The sequence below is a fragment of the Sebastes fasciatus genome, chromosome 9 (genome assembly GCF_043250625.1).
Source record: "Sebastes fasciatus isolate fSebFas1 chromosome 9, fSebFas1.pri, whole genome shotgun sequence".
NCBI classification, from domain to species: Eukaryota; Metazoa; Chordata; class Actinopteri; order Perciformes; family Sebastidae; genus Sebastes; species Sebastes fasciatus.
In genome coordinates this window covers 31,790,163-31,813,190 of record NC_133803.1, presented here as the reverse complement: position 1 = coordinate 31,813,190, position 23,028 = coordinate 31,790,163, and the positions used below count along the sequence as shown (strand labels likewise).

The following is a 23,028-nucleotide window of genomic DNA, read 5'->3' as shown; positions in this document are numbered from 1 at the left end:
GTGTTTTCCCAACAGGAAGAAAGGGCACAGCGAGCACTAAGTGACGTGGTCCGGGCGAGGGGTGCTGTAAAGCACCACCTTCAGCCCGGGCCTTTCCAAGCCGACCTAGAGCCGCTGGTGGAGCACCACCACGGAGGAAATACGAGGGCCAGTATGCACTTATCGCACTTTATACTTTCTGGTTCATGATTATGTGTATTAAATATGAATTGATTACGTGCGTTATATAGATATTACAGTGCATAATGCATTACTTTTTCGGTATAGCTCCAAACAGTGTATGAAAACAGCCGGCTAGGTCTGTCTGGATAAACACTTGTACGTTCTTACAGAAATAAAAGTAAATTTTTCTCTGGCGATGTTTGCATGAATTTGACCGTCGGACAGTTTGTTCAGTCTGTGGTGATTAAGCTGCAGCATTCTGCACACATCAGAGCGAACACTGGAAAACATGCACATGAAAACATACAACCCATTCTCATACGTCAAATTCGGCCTCTTTGTATCTGATAGATTTAAAGGGGGACTTGTGCCTTGGTATCACACACCGAGGCCGAGGGGCGTGACGAAGCGGCAGTATTTGACGACCTGAACAGGCTGCACACCATGCTAGCTGTTATTGGCTGGAGGTTACACCCCCACGTGGGACCTGCAGAAATAGACACCACCAAACACTTCTAGTGGGTCATCAGTGATGATCGAGATTCATTTTGTATCATTGTGTTTTTAGTGAATCCCTGCATAGTACACCTTTAATCAACGGAGGATCGTTGCTCTTTCTCAGCAACCCGACTCACACTTCGGAGTTGCCCTCCACTTTGTTGCTATTGAGGAGATGTAGGAGATGGTCAGGGAGTTGGGGGTCAAGTGTTTGGCCTGAGGCTGCTGTCACCTACTGTAACTCACTGAGTTCAGGTTATGACCCAGTAGAGCAAAGAGCTGCTGGGAGCTGAACCAGTCAGCAGCAGCTGGATGTTCTGCAGAAAACACAGTATACATACAGTTAAAATAAGAGAAACGTACCTGAAGAAGGTGACAAAGAACTGCACCAGGTCCATGATGCTGTTGTGCTGAGAGAAAGCAATCTGATGGAAAAGAGAAAGAAAATATGTACAGTTCATACAGACTGAAAAATGTAAAATCTGCAGTCCAAAAGTCAAATCAAATAAATAAATAGCACCAGACAAACTAAAAAAGAGTTGTGAATAAGAATAACATTACACCAGTAATGTCTATAAACAGTTTCACAGAGCCTAACATGACGTCTCCAACAGTACACATATTTCATTATTTTTTACCATTTTTGCCATCACTATATTGGTTACCTTTTGTGTGTGTTAGGGCGGTCAATCCATTCAAATATAATAATGTTTTTCCTTGCAAAAAAATTTGCTTAAGTTTGTAGCGTTGTAGCAACTGAAGTACTTAAATAACGCCACTTCCGTAGTTATCTTAACCCAATCCACCGTCTTTTCCTAAAGCTAACTGTTTCCTGCGAAGACGGAAGTTTATTTTGAAAAAACTGTATGCATGTACGGAGCAAAAATGTACATGTGTTGCTGGACATTCGTAGGAAAACGCACGAAAAATGAGGACTAACTTTTAGTAAGATATCATACGAACTGTTGTGTGAGGATATATTGGATATGAAGAGAAAAGAACCCATTTACATTCACATATCTGGAGGTCAGAGGTCAAGGGACCCCTTTGAAAATGGCCATGACAGTTATTCCTCAACAAAATTTAGCGTAAGCTTGTAGCGTTATTTAACCTCCTTCACTACATGGTTGATACCAATGGATTCAATAGGTTTCTTAGTTTCATATGATACCAGTATCTTCAGTCTAGCTTTAAAACTGAGCTCGCTACAACCTAAAAATCACAAGTTGCATTAAATAAATTAGTGGTGAGGAAACAAATTCCTGTTCTTCCCCTGAATAGAGAAACCTCCAGTTTAGTCTAATAACATAAATTACCAATTCTTTATTTTTATTGTTTTGTACATTTTCTGTCTCACAAACAGAATGAATTAGTAATTGTGTCAGCAATTCTCAGTTTGTGTGCTCAATTATGTAACTGTACTTCCACACAACACGGAAAAGCAGAAGGCGGTAAAAGACAATTAAAATATATCTGTAATATATATTCTGTAGCAACCACAACAATAGATTCCATTAAATCCAGCGAGCTCTTATGTAACGTTGTGAAACTGATGCAATAATTGTGGAGGAACATCTTTCTCACCTAAAGCCAATGTTCAGACCTCTTACATAACGCCGACATTTTTATTTCTGCCAAATGCATTCTCCCATGCGCTCTATCTCCGTGACACACAATGCGAGCCACCGGCCGTACGCTCTGTAGGTTATTATAAGATTAGCGTGTGAGAAAAGGCTGCTGGCCCTGCTGTGCTCTCCAGTATTCTGCAGCACTTGATCCCAGTCAAACCTACTGGATGCTACATCACCAGTTAACCCACTGACGGCACCATCCATCATCAGGGTTTCTGTGCTGCGATGCTGGTGCAGTGTGTGGTCCCTCTGCTGTCCTGAGCATCACATCTGATACGTGTTGACTCAACACATCTTGCGGGATTGTTTTAAAGGGTCAATTCACCCAAATTACAAAGAAAGAAACATTTTTTTTTTAGATTTAGTCCTGTTGGTGTTTAGTTGTGCTGATCGTTTCTGTGTTTAAGTTTGAGATTTTAAGATATCTGGCTCTAAATCATGGAGGTGAATGAGAAACGTGATTTTCCAGAAACTATATCCCGCCACTCGGGATAATCCACAGAATTCCCATCAACAGAATCTTAAGATCTATTTCTTTGGTAGTTCCTAAAATGAGTTGAATTCAATTTATTATTTTAAAAACACATTTTTGTTTAATTCTGACTGTATATAAGAAGTGGACGTAGTCACCGTGACGTCACCTATCGGTTTGTGGACTGCCGTTTTAAAGCCTCGAGTTCAGCATTTTAGGCGTTGCATTCTTGGTTTTTAGCTGAAGCCATCTTGGTTTTTGGGTCCTGTGTAAAAGGGAGCCCACAAACTGTGACATCTGATCTGAGATCTGCAAAAACTTGCAAAAACTCACGCAATGCTTGCTGCCCAACGACCGATCCTAGTGACACGAGAGGGTGGAGCTCAGTCTAACCGAACGCTGAATAAGACATTTTCACAAGATGTTACAATTAACTTTGATGAAGTGAAAACACACTGTGAAAGGGTTAAAGCTCTAAAACGAAAACATGGACAACTTCCAGACCGGACAACGCCGTGGTAGCGACCTGTCAATCACAAGGTAGCCCCGCCCTAAAGCTTCCCCTGCTTTATGGTCTATCTGACTCTAAATGGGACCATAATTTACTAAATGAACATCATGCTGTATTGAAGAAGACTTGAAACTAGCGATTGAGACCATAAACTCATGTTCACAATGTTGACTGAGGTAATAAATCAAGTGAGAAGTAGGCTCGTTTTCTCATAGACTTCTATACAACCAGAGGAGTCGCCCCCTGCTGGCTGTTAGAGATAATGCAAGTTTAAGGCACTTCAGCTTTGGCTTTACTTCTCAGACCCCGGAGGTTACCGCCTGAAAGCTCAGAGAGGAATATCTCAAAACCAAAACTAAATTATCTGCATGAACAAATAATACCAGGGCACAAAATATGTCTGTTTTATGATTTGGATGAACTAAACCTTCACTTTTTTTCCAATATATATTCAAACTACTGTACGTTGCATCATTAAAATAAAAAAAATAAATAAGTGTTAAACATGTTTCCACTTGTTTCATCAGCATACACGTCACCCACACACTCCTATCACCTCGCACCGCATGTCATCCCTCAGAATATAAAAGTCTGTCTTCATGTACTGTATGTGTGTGTGTTGACTGTTAGTGAGTATGAAGGATGCACCCTGCTGCTGCAGAGCGAACGTTTAGCCTTCAGCTATGAAAACTCCTGAAAAGCCATTGTTGTCCATGTTTAAACTCCCACCATGTTAAGAGGATTATTTATTACAGACATAATTGATTTTCCATTCACTTTTCTGCCCTGTAGGAAGTTTTCTGTTGGAAGGATCGCAGCCTCCCGATGCCTTGTTTCCAGACAGCTGGAGGAAGATGTGCAATCCGAGATACTAGATAGAAACCAATGTTGACCATGATCTCTTGATCTGTTATTGACCTCCACTTTCGCTATATTAATGGTAATTTAAAGCTACTGCGTGGAACTTTAATGTTGATTTTGGCGGTCCCTGTGGACAAAAGCACCAGAGTACCTTTGGAAAACATCTGATTTTACTGCAGCAGGGTCTGACAGTCTGCATCGCTTAGTCCTGGTTCTGGTTCTCCTGTGCCCCCCTTCTCTCCAGCGGGCCCAGCAATACGGCCTGGGCCTCCAGCAGCGTGGTGTCGGTGTCGGCTCCCAGACCAGTATAGAAATAGACAATCTTCTTGCTGATGGTCTTGTTTACGTATGTAGGTCATGTAGAGGAATCAGTATTACATTGAGAGTGTTTCATAGCTAGAGCTGGGACGATACACCTATCTCCTGATTCCATTCTACCACGATACTCGGGTGCCGGTGCAATAGGTATTGCGATTTTTAAGTATTGCGATTCAATATTCCGATTTATTGTGATTTTTGTTAACTCTTTTTAACTCTAGACCAGGGGAAAAAGTTGAGTCATACATTTCTAGGGACTTTTAATTTGGAAAATATGTAAATTAATGCAGTAAAAATGTTTGATTTTCAGCATGTATGTAGTCAGAGATGTCCTGAAGTCAAATATATCAGTCATTGTCAGGATTTATTAATACATTTTCCTCACAAATTAGTGGTATTTTCTTTTTAATCTATAAGGGACATGTAATGTTTAATACTTCTGGTGAATATAATCCAATCAATCTTATTTCCATAGATGTATTTTGTATTAACAGTTCCCTTTGTTAACATTTTATTTTGAAAACTGGACGTAGTCACGCGTGTATACTTCCTCTAACTTCTCCAAGGTGGCTACTTTTGTCATTTTATGCCAGTCGTTTAAAACAAAAGTATACTTATTTCTATTTGTGAAAAAAAATACACAACAAATTGTGTAATATAACAATACTTTCAAAGCTCAATAAATTTAAAAAATGTATGTACATTTATTATTTTCATTATAATACATATTTTCTGAATGGACGTTGTGTTAAAATAGAAAAAAATACAATGAAAGACTTCAGTTTCCAGATGACTGTGGATGAGGACATCAGCTGTAACACGTTGTTGTTTACTCGGCTGTCAAGTCTTTAGTGTAAACACCAAGTTCAGGATCTAATACGTTCCTAATAATTGAACTTCAGACGCGTGTCTCAGTGAGCTGTTTCATAAGAAATCTGTCAGCCAGACCTGCACTCTTCACGTTAAGATGAAAAGTGTTATATTTCATTTTAATTGGCTTCATAAGAGACTTGTCTTGCATTTTCCTTTATGAAACTGGCCACCAATGAGCAAACTAGCGTGACATCAGCTGATCCTCCTGACAGGTGGAGTGTCAAAGATCTGTTTTAATAATCAGTAAAAACCCTGAGCACGGACTATAAAGTATAAAAACACTGATCACAGGCATCGCGCTACATTTGACGGCAATATATTTCAAGCATGCTCGACGTGGGGCTCGCTGTAAATGGCCCTAATAGCCGGAAAGGCTTCGTCTTTGTCTCTGCTGAACCCTCCGAGACCAGGAGAGAAAGAAATGGGGCAGAATGGGCTTAAGAGGTTTACTGGCATTTGTGCAGCAGGTAAAACGGCCTGACGGCGAAAAAAACCTGCAGAAAAGCTGATCTGGGTCCAGAGGGACGCGGCGTTAATACACAGGCATCAGAAAAGAGCCTGGCTTTGCATTCAGCCTTCCAATGCAGCGATTTACATCATTACCCCGGATAATACCAGGAGGTTTCATGAATGTACACACACAGGAATACAGGAAGAAAACACATACATACATGTGTAGTACGTAGATGATGGATAGCATGCTTTCAAGAACGAACAAATAACTGTTCATAACAGGGACAGAATCTCAAACACACACAGTGGACAGATTGTGAACATTATATAATATAGTAAATTAATAAATAATCTAACATTCCTACTGAATTATCCCTCCCACACACACACACACACACACACACACACACACACACACACACAAACACACACAAACACACACACAACAACTCCAGCCAACAGCCATCATTTAAATTTACAACAACTGCAGTCGTTAAACACGACTGTAATCAATAAGCTGTTTAGACCACACCCTCTTCTTCCTCACCCACACACCACTGCAGAGACACAAACACACAACTTAATGCAGTCCAATACAATAGGCACATATGCTACTGGTGTTGTATAATGTTCACGGTGTCATGGAGGAGGTAAATCTATTCTACGGGCATTTCAGAAGATAATATTTGTGTTTGTTTTGTCAAAACTAAATCATGTTTCTTAACAGAATTGATTTATTTTAAATAGAAAAAAACAACAGTGCATATTTAGCTGTTGTATTTACAGAGAAAATTATAGATGCCAGAGAATGTCATGATGAGGAGCTCAACAAGTCAAAACAATTTTGTGACAGCGCAATAACACCTCCTCCTAACTGGACGTGATGTGAACAGGCTGAGTGACGTGTCACTTGTTTGAAAAACCGCTAGCCCTGGCTCTATTTATGCAAAGTTTTGCGAACCTCCAACCTTTTTTTCACAGCTCAAAAATCGTCGCTTACAGTAACCGACGGTTAAAGGCAGAGTTGACGATGTACTCCAGTCTACACTATCTGTTATATTGGTTGAAATGGTCTTTACACCCCGACAGCGATCCATTACTGATGAGCTCTGAAAAAGGAGCGTAAAAGAGCCGTCATCTGTAGCTGCTGTAATCCTGTACAAACGTCTACCAATCACTGCCTCGCGGTCCGCTTGGAAAGAACCAATCAGATGCCTCCCTGCTCGTTCTCTACCCTTGGCGTGCACCAGCCTGAATTCAAAGCGCATCGCCGCCGCACGTTTCCTGGAGAATGGAAGAGAAAACTCAGCCCTGCAGTAGCACTGCCGCGGTTACTTGTCATGAGGTAGCGTTGTTGAGTTGAGGTCCTCTCTCCGCTCTGTGATGGAGCTCCTGAGGCGATGCTACTTTCAGATTATGCTAGTTTTCCAACATCGTTGACCCTATCTTTAATCAATATCACATTCTCCATGTAACAGAGAGTGACATCGCTCATAGTATATCTGGACTATTGTTCGTGCTCCATTCACCAGAGTTCACTCGGTCGCTGTATATTTGGAAGAGGTGTAAAGGTCTTTGCACTTTGGGTCCGTATTTTTCATACACATCTGCTTTTTAAAAAAAAAAATACAACATCCGATAAAAAACTGAAATTTTGCACACTGAGTCCGAAGAAAATTCGCAATACGAGACAAAACTGAATTGATTACATGGGTGCGAAGGATATCGCTAGTCCCAAATAGGGCTAATGAATGTAAATGTGTAAACCAGCTTTTATTGTCACACATTTGTGTTTTTGTACACAGCACAGCACACAGTGAAAAATAGTCTCTTACTTTCAACCCATCCTAGTATTAGGAGCAGTGGGCAGCCCTGCTCAAGGGCACCCTGGCAGTGCCCAGGAGGTGAACTGGCACCTCTCCAGCTACCAGTCCACAGTCTGTACTTGGTCTGTACGGGGACTTGAACTGCCGGCCACAGGGTGAATGAATGACGTTAGCAAGAAGCTATCGTTTAGCTGCCCAGAGCTCAATCACTACTGTCTGATCAGTCCTTCATCCTTTGTTTCGTGACCATCCCCGAATCCAAGCTGTTCTGCCACAATCTATCTTTACATTCTGCATTTCTGTATAGTTTTATTTCAAAGTGGATGTTTATCAGATGCCATTCTGGATGATTTTGTTTGTATGTACGGTGGCTCTGAGCGGTCAAACAAACCCTCTTTTGGCTTTTGACGGATGCGAAACACAGAAAATCAAACCTGTTCTGAAAACTTCAGTGACGGACGGAGGTTTTAGATTCAGTGTGTAAACGTGATCGACACAATGTGAGGTCGTATTTATTTCCAAACGTGCGACAATTTAGGTCCTAAAATATGGACTCCTTCTGTCTTCTATGAAAGGATATGAGGCATTCGTTCCAAAGCTTTTTGGAAATGCGTCTTAAGTTTAAGAAAGTTCATGAGAGTTTCTGACGTTTACTCTAAACTCACTGGAAATGATTGGAGTGTATCTTTCAGTCACCTCTAAGGTTTAAATGTAAGATAAATGCAGATAAATGTTACCGATGTTATGAAACTAGAAGAAAAACTGCAGGGAAGAAGAGGTCAGAATTTTTTTTTTCAGAAATATAAACAGTGAAATAATGTGCATATTATGGTGGGAACACAGAAACCGCAGCTTCCTGTTCTATAGAATCTAATTGTTTGGAGATCAGGAGGTCAGCTGACTGTTCAGGGGGAATATTTCTGTAATCTTGAAGCTAGAACTGTAATTACCAGCGGAGAGAGTGTGAGGATAAGAGGACGGTACTGAGGTGAAAGATGAGAGGAACAGGAAGGATGTAAAGAAAGAGGACTCCAAGGACCCGGTCCTCCAGTCCAGTCATTACTGAGGGTCTACGGAGGGCCCTCTGGGTACAGAACCCAGGAGCTGTGACAGCAGTGGGCTGCCTTTATTTCCCTAACCCTGACCCGAGGGCCGCTTGTTAAAAAACCTGGAATGAAAGAAAGTGTTTGGCTAATCAATAAGAGAAGGGAGAGGAAACAAAAAGAAAGTAGGACCCAGGTGAGAGAGAGAAGCTGAGGCAGAAGATCAATGGAGGAGTGGGGGATGATGGTGGGTAAAGATAATCAGTTCATTTACTCTTCTAGCTTAATGACGAGCTCGAAAAATCACTGGGACAGCACTCATAGCTACAACAGTGTTTCCTAGTGCCCTTAACACTACACGCAGCTGGGCAGCTTGTTAGGCACTGAAAACCACAGCACCGCTGCATGCAATGCACTAATCTTGTCAGTTAACGGTCAATAATCGGTTAATGAGGGTCCGTTATCAGTCAGAAAAAACTCTAAATCAGCATCCTTAGTTGAAAGACAGATGCTATCCCACTAGTTCATTTTCCTCCTCACTTCACTGTTATGAAAGAAAACAACATGCGTTCAATAAGGGATTTCAGCCAAAACCTGAAGAAGGAAATATGTTCAGATGACTTATTACACTGCTTTGTTAAATACTTTTGATTCTGATTGGTCAATCACAGCGTTCTACGGTCCGTTATTTCTTTATAACAGACCGTTGCTATGGGTGCAGTTCTGATGTCGGACTCTGTTGTTGTCCCTTACTTATCCTGCTTCTTATTGTGACTGTGGATGGTCTTCTGTGATACAGTAGAGTATCAGCATTCACATCTGTTGGTTTTATTCCTACAATAAGTCATAATGTTTAGGACACATCAGCGTGTTAACACGTGTACATGTGGATGCTCCGGGGACCAGAATTTGTTTACCACACATGCACACTCTTCCTCAGTATTTACATATTCATGAGGACCTAATGACCAAAAAGAGGCGGTTGCCAAGTGCCGCCTCCACCTCCACCGTATGCAAATGAGCCCGGCTCTGCCATATGTGTGCACTTGTTAGGAGGGCTCACAGATGCAGCTCCTGTTAACAGGTGCTTAAGACCCACTTGTGCATCGATGTGCAGCTCAAACACCGGTTAACAAACGGCAGTGAATACACGACACGATGTGATCCCAGAACGCTCACAGTGGCTTTACACTCGGCATGTAATAGGTGGATTTCTGTTTGTTTTGTTCACTGTGGAAAGTCATCTCCCATGTTGTCATGTACAGTTAGAGTTATAACTGCAAATAACAAAATGCCTTGTGAGAATATACGTCTGTTTAAATGAGCTCAAAGTGTGAATAATGTCTTTATGCAGTATATTGCTGGATAATATCAAAACATCATTTTACATTAAGATTATAAACAAATTATGTAATTAATCTATTTGAGATTTATGTGACAACGTGAAATTATACTATGTTACTGCTCTGCATAATTGGTCAAACAATTACTACTGAAACATTTATACTTGACCCATTATCATGTAACAATGACCAGGTATAACAAGGTTCAATGTTAATGTTTTTTTGGGCCAGAAATCGACTTGCCCAAAGTAAATTTGTACTTGCCCCTTTACAAATAGTTTTATTTGTTAGCGGTTGTCAAATAACAACAAAGACTAAAGTTAATTGTCATGTTTAATCTAGATTTAAGTAAATTAATCTGGAATTTTGCCCACATCCTATGACTTGGCCCAAACTGCATGTGATTATCATAAAGTGGGCATGTCTGTAAAGGGGAGACTCGTGGGTACCCATAGAACCCATTTTCATTCACACATCTGGAGGTCAGAGGTCAAGGGACCCCTTTGAAAATGGACATGACAGTATTTCCTCGCCAAAATTTACAAAAAGTTTGGAGCGTTATTTAGCCTCATTTCTGACAAGCTACTATGACATGGTTGGTACCGATGGATTCATTAGTTTTTTTTAGTTTCATATGATACCAGTATCTTCACTCTAGCTTTAAAACTGAATTGCCAGTTCAAGAAAAAATTAGTGGCGTTAAAATGTATTTGCGTTAACGCGTTATTATCGCGATAACTTTGACATCCCTAATTCAAAGCTTCTATTGAGGTTTTAAGACGAAGCTTTGAATGTTGTCTTTTTTTATTAAATAAACTTTCTTTAATGAATATAACGCGTCAGTTTTGTTGATTGCTTTCGTTGCGTTCTTGGTGTGTGGCGAGTGGGAGAGCAAACAGTGAAAGTTGTTGTTCTTGAAAGGCTAAACGCCAACAAATATGGATTGAAGCAGCATATTTCGTTAGATAAAAAACATGTTTCACGCGACACAGTAAATTGATTACTTATTTGAGCCACTCTAATTTGTGCACCGTGAACCCGAACCAGACCCAAAAGTATAAATGCTTGTGAAAGTTCCCTGAAAGATCTAATTGTACAATGAACTCCTGCTTTACGACTGCAGATGATCTCTTCTGTGGAGCAGAGAAGGGCAACAAAAAGCTCTACATTTCCTTAAAGTTCACCCGAGTTGAGCACAAACTTAAAGCTCTGCACAGACTTACTCTGAATCCACTGATCATTGAAACATTTTGGTCCCAGACTTCACTGTTATAAATGCTAGTGTCATTACAACCAGCCTCATTTGTACTGCCGCTGACTTCCTGTCTGGTTAAATGGGCAGCACTCAGCCTCCCCTCTCCTCTTCCAGCCTATGAAACATAATACATCCTCAATGAGATGCGTCAGATAGACGCTGCTCCTCCTCTGTGTGTGTCAGATATCTGATTAGGAGAGGCATCCTATTTAATGATGGCAGGCGCAGAGGATAATAAGTGACTGAGCGCTGAGCGGCAAATCAAATCAACCGACCAATCACGCCGGCCCCGAGTTCGCCTGCAACAAAAATGGCCGCTCACCTCTGACAGAAGGCTTTTAATCAGCGGACCTATAGGCTGTGATGCATGCTGGGACGTAGAGAGAGAAAGAAGATGCATGAGAAGAGCTGTGTTGTTCAGCAAACATTACAAATGAGGATTAAAAAGAGCAGAAGCAAGTTCATTTTTTTACACCAAAGTGTGTTTTGTTCCTTGCTGTCGATTTTGATTCAGCGTTTCGGAAACATAAAGAGCTGTTCGACACTGTTGTCACAGGCTTTTCTTGTTGAGATTACATTTTTCTGCTAAATTACAAACAGAGATGTTCAAATTAGAAACAGTTACGCTCTCAAGTTACGCAATTTCTGGCTAAATTAACAGAAAGATGGAGAAAGAAACTGGGTCGTGTTCCCATAATGTTTGTGGGCTCAATCAATAAAACATGAGTTTGTATGATTAGAAAGGAATCCAGGCCAGTCCCAGTTTCTGGAAAAATGGTGTCAAGATTAATAAATACAGTGGTGATCTATATTTGTCTGTGACATATCTTGATATTGGTAACACTTTATAATAACCATCACTTTTTATTTGAAGTAAACAGCTCAAGGGATCCTGAATAACATCCGGGCCTGATGCTGTATCTCCCCCCGACATACATCTACACCAGGAGCGTTCTGGTAAATGTTGTGTCATGACGGTGAGCGCGGGAGAGCGAGGACGAAGGTGCAAGGTCAGCGTGACAGAACCAATCAACATCTGTTCCAGCAGAACGACCGATTCCAACACCTCCCGCTGCCTTACAACCAACCCTCGACTCCCAGGCTGACGTCAGGACGCCGCCAGGGAAACACTCACAGGTCACATCAGTGTGTGTGTGTGTGTGTGTGTGTGTGAATATACTGTATGTGTGTGGTTTCACAGATTTCTACCTTTATGAGGACAGATCTCAGTTTTCAACCTGCTAGGTGAGGATGTCCATGTGGTAATTTCTCCCAACGAACAGTGTTGTGTGAATGCGTTATAATTTAGATTCTACATATAAGACTTCCCACTCATTCTGGGAGACAGTTTTCTTGTCTCAATCACTAGTTTCAAGTCTTTTTCAATACAGCATGATGTTCATTTAGTAAATTATGGTCCCATTTAGAGTCAAATAGACCATAAAGCAAGGGATGCTTTAGGGCGGGGCTACTTTGTGATTGACAGGTTGCTACCACGGCGTTGTCTGTGTTTTTGTCTTATAACTTTAACCCTTTCACAGGGTGTGTTTTCACTTCATGAAAGTTAATTATAACATTTTGGTCGCCTAAAAATGTCTTATTCAGCGTTCAGTTGTATTTCGCTCCACACTCTCGTGTCAAAACCAAGATGGCGACGGCCAAAAACCAAGATGGAAACAACCAAAAACCAAGATGGAGACAACCAAAAACCAAGATGGAAACAACCAAAAACCAAATGGAGACAACCAAAAACCAAGATGGAAACAACCAAAAACCAAGATGGAGACAACCAAAAACCAAGATGGAAACAACCAAAAACCAAATGGAGACAGCCAAAAACCAAGATGGTGACGGCCAAAAACCAAGATGGAAACAACCAAAAACCAAATGGAGACGGCCAAAAACCAGGATGGCGACAGACAAAATACCTCTCTCTTTGTAGATACTGTATGAAGGACTCATTCTCAGGAGAAAACTAGTTATGAATATCATATTCCATCTCTGCTAATAGATGCCCCAAAATGTTACACACTGCTCCTTTAACTATTTGTCACATAAAAGACACATGTCCTTACTAGTGGCCCTGAAAGGCTGAATGTTCATTACTACCCACAATACTAGTGTTTGACAGAAGAAACAACCTCATGAGCAGAAATAATACAAATGTTGTTTTGATGGTGAAGTCAGAGAAAAAGTCCCAGCGTCATTAAAAGAAATAGAGGTTGGAAACAACTGCTATCAGAAGTCACTACTTGTCTTTTAGATCACAAAACACAGATCCTACAAAAGGTGATATTGTGTGAGGATGGCCGAAAGAGGAAAGCCAATAATGTCATGGCAACCTGTCTATTCAATGTTGGTATCTTCTATAAATAATTAAGAGTGTTTGGCTGATGGTGACACTTAAGGGAAATGTCACAGACCTCCAGTCATTCTTAGTTTATTGGTGAAGGAGGAAATTTGACCTGAGTGTGGTGGAAGGTCAGAGGGGCTATTGGATAACTATTCCACATGTTCTGACATCTGGCCTGTATGTGGAGATCTGTTGCTGTGAGGTGTTTGTGCTCCGTCTCTTCCTCTTTGTCCTTCATGTTTGTGTTTGTGTGTATATGGATGCTATTTCACCTGTATGTGTGTGTGCAGGTCTATTAGATCAAATATATCAGGGCGGGTCATTACCAGTCCTCAGGACGATTCCTCATCCTCGCCCTGTTCTGGCGTCGGAAGCCACCAAGGTCACAGGACCGAGTGCTTCTCGCGTTACACGCGGCGGCGAGATAGGCCCCGTCGTGGTAATTATCATATCACCTTTCAACCAGCAGATATATGGAGCTCTGATAATGTAGCATTAATGGGAAATGCATATGAGGGGGAGCGATCGATGGACAAATGACCCGTGACGAGGAGCAGGACACTCGGCAATAAACGCTAACATTTATACACACCGAACCGCTGGGATCATACACGATGATGGGGATTATGTTTACAGATTGTGTTTCCTGTTAAAATGATGTGCAGAGCTTTAATATATTATGTCTATTATGTATGAAACATTTCACCAAGTGAATGGTTGCATGCAAGCTAATCTTTCTCCGTTCAATCAGTTCCAAGTCTGACCTTGTTTGTCAGTGACGTTTAATGACGTCTGTGATGGACAACAAACAAATAAAAAAACAAACGGTAACTTCGCACGGCAGCTGGAATCTCGCAATGTCACGAGATCACACAAGAATCACAGGATCAAATGTCACACGTATATCCATCTTAGTAATGCCTTTGTGTCCTGCGAGCCAAAGCACGGACCAATCAGTGAGGAGCTACTGGCAGCTAGGGGCGTGGCTTAGGTGTGACGTGACGACACAGAGAGGCGACAGTTGGTTCTAAACAACAGCGGCGGCTCCTGAAATGTAGCCGCATTAGCATCAGCTCTATCAGAACTGGAGAGTATTTCTTCATTGAAAGAAGAGCAAAGAACGGCACTGAAGGCTTTTCCAGATGTCTTCGGTTAGTTTTGTTGTCATTAGTTTGATTGACAGATGGTTCATCCAATCCCCTGCACTTTCCCAAACAGTTTCCAATGACTAATGAATAATGAATAATCCTCCCTGTTGAGGCAATGCATTTCACCCTCGAGTCTCTTCACATGATTTGTTGATAAAAATAAAAAAGATAAAATAATGTGAGCGTTATGCTTTAAATATCATTCATAAATCTAAATAAACCTCACAGTGAAGGATCATTAGATGTGTCCACGATGATTTTAAATCTGTATTTTTCGTTTAACTTTTACCTGAATGCTACAGTAACCGAGCGGCTACTGTAGTTTATCAACCCCCCATCATTCATCACTCCATCCATACATCCATCCTTTACGTCTTTGTCCCTCAATCTGTCAATCAGGCCATCTCCATTTTCCTCAACACTGGACATTTTGACTGTACGACCGTCTCAACATCGGTCTTTAACTCTCTTCTAATTCCTCCACTTCTTGACTCCATCCATCAGCACACAGCCGGCTCCCCCGCATCATGACAGTCATCTTAAAATATCGCCGCTAAAGTCTACTTCAATTTAATGGATCATAAGGCGGCGGCGGGCGGCGTGAATATTTAGTGTGTGCGGCTGCCGCCTGGAGATTTAATCCGGTGCTGCATAATTGATGGAAAGACATTGGGAAACTCACAGATCATTAAATGTGATAGCAGCTTCGCCAAACACACGTTGCAGAATAGTTTATGCTCAACGTCCTGTCAGGGCTGTATGTTTAGCAGAGAGACAGCTCCTGAAACCTGGAGATGATGATGACGATGATGATGATGATGGTGCTTTACCTCTTTCATCACCTAAACTGACTCACTTAGGTCGATGATTCAATTTAACGGCTGTTCGTCCCCTTGCAGAATTTTTTCTGTTTTAGTTTCTGCAGATCACAACATAATAAAACAGTTATATTAAACTTTAATCATTTTAACACCAAATATTTTAAGCCTTGGAACTTGCAGAATTAAAAGCATAAACTGTGCATCTTAAAAATATATTTTTTTCTGATTTAGATTTTTTATTATCATTTATTTGTATTATTTTATTATAAGTCTATTTTAACCCAACATTAAGATATTAGTGACTATGATGTCTACTTAAAATATGTGTTCATTGTTAATATTTTTGCACTTTCATTCAAACCGTTTGGTCCACTTATTTATTTATTTATATATTTATTTATATATTTTTATGATAGCTTAAAATAAATTGATAACAAAATAAATTGATAATAAAGACAAATCTAAATCAGAAGAAATATATATATTTTCAAGATGCAAATTTTATATTTTATTAAATACAGTATGTAAGTTTACAAATATTTAGTGTTAAACTGATTAAAGTTTAATATAACTGTTTTATGTTCAGAACAATTAGTTGATTAACTATCTTAATCAATTTGTTGAACGGTTCCAGCTCCTCAATGTGAGGCTTTGCTGCTTCTTTTCTGCTTTAGTTGACTATAAAATGATTCAAACCTTTGATTGTGGACTCTTGGTGTTAAAAAACAATCATGTGAAGACGTCACCTTGGACACAGGGAACTTGCGATGGGCATTTTTAGCACTGTTCTATATAAAACAGTCAATCAGTAACGATGAATAATCATTATTTGCCGCCATAATAGCCGCCGATCAATGGTCAGCTTTGGTCACAATGAAGTTAAAATGATGTCATTATCCTTCGTCCTCCTCACAACCAATCCCCATGAACCCCTCCCCCCTTACCTGGATCTTGATTGGCCAGCTGAAGTTGGACACGTAGACGTAGAAGGTGATGTTGTGGTGAAGTCTGAAGTTGAACTTTTCACAGGAGAAACTGTCGCGGTGCTCCTTGATGTTGGTCCTCGCTATGATGGGCATCTCCTCCCCTGAGATGGTGCCAGCTGAGACAGACGAGAGAACAATACAGAAGGACAAAGAGTCAGTTTACATGTCTGTCCAAAATGTCATCACTTCGTCATTTCATCCTGTTAGACATTTGTGTGAAATTGTCTGACACTGATTCTTCCAAACTCCATTCAGAAAACAAGCATTTTAAAAGTTGTTTGCTTGTCGTCTTGGTAACAGACCTGACAACGCATGAATTCAGACTTTTTACAAATCAACATCATTATGTAGTTATTTTAGCATCATTTTGATCTGTTTATTACAATTAAATCACAGCACAATCTGTTTATTTTGGGTTCATACCGCAGTAGCGACACGTGGCTTGCTAGATACAGTCAGTGTAATGGTACTCAATGTGAATACAGCTCGCCGCCGGGTGACGTTATGAACCCAGACACGACGGCGTTTGGTTTTCTGACATATCTGGGACTTCCACAACATGCACAAAGCAGCAGCAGAGGTTATTTCTTCCATGGTTGATGGAGGCAATGGAGGAAGAAAAGTTGTTGGTATCTATGGAGAAAAGCTCCTCCTCCTCTCCGGCACGTCTAGTGCGAATGAACACAAATGATACCGGCGGTCCAACTCGCGCGAGTAAAAGTCTGCAGCCAAATGAGAGTCAAACAGAGTGACCCATCAGCCGAGCTGCTTTCACTGTGAACGTCCTTGGGAAGATGAAAGTGGTTAAGAGAGCAGCAGGTTGAGTGAGAATATTTTAAAACGTCAACGTGGTGCTTTTCAAACGGTTTTGGCGACACCTCGCAGTAACTCAGAGCGAGCTGGAAAATGTCTCTCAGCGCTGAAGTGGTCTGATTTCAGTTTCCATCAGAGCTCCATCAGCACTTCTTTCAAACGTTGTGAATAACATATTTCCACCTCCTGCTTTATCAGGGCTATTAAACACTCTGTAATAGTCTGCACACACTCACATACACGGCCCAGAGTCCCACGCTGAAGAGGCTCTGGGCCCCCAGACATCGAGGAGTGCTTTTATCTTAATTGAAATCAGGAGGGAAAATGTATAAAACAGCCTAATGCCAAAAATTCAAAAACAGCGTCTGATGTGTTTTGTCAGGAGGGGGGGGGGGGGGGAATCCCCGGGAGGCGAGCAGGAAGTGGATCTGACCATTTCACTTAAGGACACTTGGCCACCAATGAAAGATAGCGACTGTGGGATATCTCTGCAGAGAGACGGCTAAATGACAGACTAAACAATTAACCACTGGATCACAGTTTAAATGTTATATCACAGCTCACTTTCTGTTTCATTAGACAGCACTGAACATGTCCTATTAGAAAGACTGATGGCTTTTCACTGCTTTTAGTAACGCTATGTTCTTTATTAATTTACCTTTGACAAGATCCTAGATGTAATATGTCTTTAATGAAATAAGGGAGGAAGCGTCATTTTAAGTGTTTCTAAGAAAGGGATAATATACAGCTAGCAGGTCATTGTTGTGAAATAAACCCCAACAGGGCGATGTCGCAACCCGAGGGGGTTTATTTCACAACAACAACCCGCTAGCCGTACATTATCCCGGTTATTACACGGCTACTAACTGAAGAAATCAATATTTTGACATTAAAATTGTCCGCCAGAGTTCGACAACACAATTACGCCCATAGCAACGGTCTGTTATACATAGCAACGGTCTGTTATAAAGTAATAACAGACTATATAACACTGTGATTGACCAATCAGAATTGAGTATTCAACAAAGCCGTGTAATAATTATGGACATTGCCTTTAACTATTAAAAGCCCCATGAATCCAGGTGTTTCCAGGTATTCTGGCTATGGTTATCCTCCACTAAAGAAAGTCTTAGTCGACTAACATTCATACGACAGATCTGTGAAACTGAGTTTCTCCACAAAGAATCACACACAAGCACCACTTTAAAGCCCCTCTCTAGTGTATTTTGGCATTTCTATGTACCCAGATCTTCTGATGATCTTTCACATCCATTGGGCCCATCGGACATGCGCATGCGTAGCGTACGCTCGTTCACATGACTCGGACACGGGGTCCCAACGTCATGCCTCGTCACGGCTTGCGCTGTCGTCGCAGTCTGGGTCTCATTCACATGAACGGAGGAGGAGAAATAACTCTGGATTCAACTATTAGTGCTTTTTACAACTTTAAGGACCTAATGATTTAAATAAGGGCTCTTAGAGTGTTCGTACTCGGTAGTTGATTCACCTAAAAAAAAAATTATCCTCTGAGTTACAGATGACTCTTTCCCAATGTAAGTCTATGGGAAAAAGTCTTTTTGGGCCCAATGGCATCACGTGACGGACACGGAAATTGTAGTACCGCCGTTTGGTCGCTACGAAAATTAGGATCAACAACCGTCGCTCTTCCTTGAGGCTTGTCTGAATGTCCCAGCTGTGTGCATCACTATTACTGTCCCCCTATTGTGTTGTGAGCTTCATGCAGCACTTTTGTGTGTCATCAAATTGGTGAAAAGGTGTCTTCATTTCCTTGTGTTGTGTCTATCTGGACAATCTGGATAATTAAATACTTGACAGATCTCCCTTTAAGGTGTGTCATTAATTTAAATACATGAGGATGTTCTCTACCTGTCGAGCTCAAGGACCACGTGATGTTGAGGTCGAAGTTGTTGGAGGCATTGATGGACATGTCCAAGTTCTTGTTGGCCTGCACAACAATAAAGAACACAGAAACATACAAGGTTAGGTTATTGAGCTGGACATTAAAAACAACACTTGTTGACAAACTGGTTTTGATCTAAAGTGGATGGAAGTGGAGCCCCGGTGGGGAAATATTTGTTTTTCTTGGGTTATTTATTGAGTGCTGTGGTTCATGTTGTTGTTGTTGGTCACACAGTTTTACTTATTTCCCTTCCGGTGTGCCGACCTTTTGCACTTTTTTGCACATTCATGAAGTCCAAACAGGAGAAAACATTTTTTAACTTGAGCCTCTGCGTCTCCAACTCGTGCCACCTCGGGCGTATTTGAATGTATTGGCCTCTTTTCGTGTCGTTCCATTGATTTTGTCTGCAATGCTGCCTCGAATCTCCAACTTTAAGTTGTATCTGAACACACCTTCAGGCTCCGAGAGGGAGAAACAGGTCCGATAAAACTCAAGAGTTTAGACGTCTCTCACAGTTGACAGCAGATTCTTATATTTGGAGAATAAATGCATTTAAAAAACTAACTTTCGGGAAACCTGTTGTTAAGGTAACCGTGACAACTCCTGTTCACTTTTGGCTGCAGGTCTTTGTGTCATGTCGTCACGACGTCTCTGTCGTAGATTTCTGTCTTTATTGTCTTTACTGTCTTTATTGTCCACTATCTAATAAATGCAAAACAACCTTTTTGACAATTTTTAATAGAAAAATAAGTTCAGCCATTCAGTTGTTTGATGTTTAGATCATAAAAGAGTAGGGATGGGTACCAAAACCCACTACTAAATGAGCCCCATCCACCATCATCACATTATAGTTTATAAATGTGATTTGCTCAAAACATGACCGTTTCTTCTAATAAAAATATGTTTATTTTATTTATTTTACATCTTAATTATCACATTATAATAATATAAATTATATTTCTTCAAAACATGACCATTTGTTCTCTTATAAATAAGTGTTTATTTGATTTATGTCACATTATAATTATTGCATTATCAGTGATTTATCCAAAACATGATCATTTCTTCTACTCTAAATAATTATTTGATTTATTCTACATTTTAATTATCACCTTATAAGTGATTTGTTCAAAACATGATCGTTTCTTCTACCATAAATAATTTTGAATTGTATTTATTTTACATTTTAATTATCACATTATAAGTGATTTGATCAAAACAATGCTGTTTCAGTTGCTACTCGAATGTTTATTTATATACAGTATATATGACAAGATAAAGCAATGTTAATTATGTTATTAATTTGTTTAATTTTGTCTCTTAAAAAACAACAACAGTTAGGAGTACCGTTAAAGTACCGGATCAATAAGCAGTATCGGTAAGAGTAGTAGTACTGTTAAACCGTCCCTATAAGAGAGTGTCACAATTATATTAAAAAAATCTATAAATACTTCCTGTTTACATCCTAAATGAAAAGCAGAAGTGAACGTATCAACCCACCCAGCTGTGTGTTACCTGTTCAGGTGTAGCCATGAAGTTGATACTGGTGTAATGGCGGTCGTCTTCCTGCAGCAGACTGAAGGTGAACTGGTAATCGATCAGCAGGTTGTCTAGGCAACGGCGAGAAAGACAAAGACAGGAAGAGGGAGATGTTAGCGGCGGTACATTAATGCTTTATTTCCACGATAAACAGTCATAATGAACTTCTTTCTGGGGTTTCTTTTCATTGTTTGGTGTATTTCGTCAGAATGCCAGTTACAAATAAACTTCCACTCATTTTATTGACGACGCCATGAAGCACGGACAGATTCATGACAGTAAAAACACAGAGGACGCCAACCGTGAGTTGATCTTAATCTAAAAAAAAACATACGTGTGTGCACGATCACATACATGTTTTATAAATATGAACACGAGTGCTGATGATGAGGACGCCGTTTTCTTCAACGAGCTAACGGTCCGATCAATAGAACGTGAGTGAGAGTCTGAATAATCATGTTCTATCAGATGTTTAATCATTTCTGAAAGATCTCCTATTGAGCCTCTGGAAGCAGCTCTTTGTCACAGAGACAATGACCAACGTATAGACGGGGAACCACAGCGATTCAACATCTGGACGGACAGCAGGAGACACACTGGGTCACCTTGTCTGCCCGCTGGACGGGGGGGGAGGAGTGGGAGGAGGGGAACACTGAGGAAGAGGAGGAGGAGAGAGAAGAGAGAGAAGAGAGAGAATGAGGAGAGAAAGCAGCTATGTAACGAGCTGAGAGGATATTTTTTTAACTTCATCAGCGTGACTGCTGAGTGTGAAACCTTCAGGCTAATCCAGGTGTGTGTGATGTTGGCAACACTTTTATTTTCATCTCACAAAAAAGTTGATGTTTTCAACTTCTGGGTCTATTTCCATACAGTTGTGGCAACTAATCAGAACAGTTATTGTAATATTGACAGTAAATGTTGCTTGTTTATATATTTAACCTTCTGCTAAGCGGCGCTGTGAGCCGTTGGCTTCGGTTAGCAGAGGTCTAAACTATTAGCAGCCCTTTCTCTCCGTCTCTGAAACGCTTCTCCGATATTGTCCGACTCTCTTTTTGACTGACTTTACTGAAGGATCGTTAACTATAGACATCCAAAGATTTATACGTCCTCAATTTACGGAAAATGAGCCCAACAGCGGACAGCGCTGGGTCAACGTCCCTCTGCCTCACTCCTCGCCGCCAGCAGACGACTTCACCGGGAGGAGGGCAGGCGTTAGTCTCCGGACAATCTAGCTAGTTGACTAACGTTAGCCAGCCGTCTGCTCCTTCTGCAGTAGTCTCCAGTGGCGTAACGGTCGGCTAATCTGATCCCATCGGTTAATGTTAACTTTCTAAACTAACACTCGTGATCCTGGAGAGTGAGTGACAGTACATATTAAGAGAAACTAGTATTTCCTTCAGCCATTGTTAAAAAAACTAATAATAATATATATAATAATAATAATAATAATAAAAAAAACTTAAAACCTAACATTAAAAAAAAATAACTTAAACTTAACTTAATTTAATTTAATTCAAAAAAAAAAATCAAGGAAAAAAACTTAAAACTTAAGTTAAAAAACAAACTACAAACTTGACAAAAAAAACAAAACAAAATAATTTAAAATTTAACTTACTAAAACAACTTTAACTTAACTTAAAACTTAAAACGAAACAAAAAACACTTAGAACTTAACTTAAAAAAACAAACAAACATATACTTAACTTAAATAACTATTATATCTGTCATATACATTCAGGTACATTAATTAAATTTGACCTCTGCATTTAATCTCGTGAGTGACAGTAGACTACATATTGAAACTAGTATTTTCTTCAGTCATTGTTAAAAAAAACAAGCCAACTATACTTGCTAGCCGGTTATAACTAATATTTTCAGAGAATTATTCTGCCTCAACTTAACGCTCATCCAACAAAATACATCATCATGTTTACTAACAGAGAAAAAGGGTCCATAGGAGGCGATAGAAATCCAGTGTATCTCTCTCTCTCTCTTTTCCGGCTGTGTCAGGCAGACAATCAGTCATGTCATAAACTGTATGAATGTTCCTGTAAAAGCACATCCAGCGCTGCTACAGGTGATCTGCTGCTGTCTAACACTGAGTGGCAGCAGTCAGCGGAGACACAGTCAGCTTTTATTTAACTCTCAGAGCAGAAAAAACTTGAGATGTTTTATCACCTTCCTTTCAGCTCTACAATCCC

General features: G+C 40.4%; 1 protein-coding gene across 5 annotated transcripts in view; it reads right to left on the bottom strand.

The window, feature by feature from the left end:
• Window positions 1-23,028, bottom strand: part of atrnl1a (attractin-like 1a) — a 267,677-nt gene that overhangs the window by 122,139 nt on the left and 122,510 nt on the right. For 3 of the 5 annotated variants that reach the window (XM_074647316.1, XM_074647317.1, XM_074647319.1), the window contains 4 exons: window positions 20,789-20,898; window positions 19,255-19,333; window positions 16,513-16,670; window positions 1,024-1,085 (listed from right to left, as the gene is read on the bottom strand). In XM_074647316.1, the coding sequence (XP_074503417.1) occupies window positions 1,024-1,085; window positions 16,513-16,670; window positions 19,255-19,333; window positions 20,789-20,898 (409 nt within the window). The remainder of the gene's footprint in view (window positions 1-1,023; window positions 1,086-16,512; window positions 16,671-19,254; window positions 19,334-20,788; window positions 20,899-23,028) is intronic. The other 2 variants (XM_074647318.1, XM_074647320.1) reach the window with 1 other exon arrangement.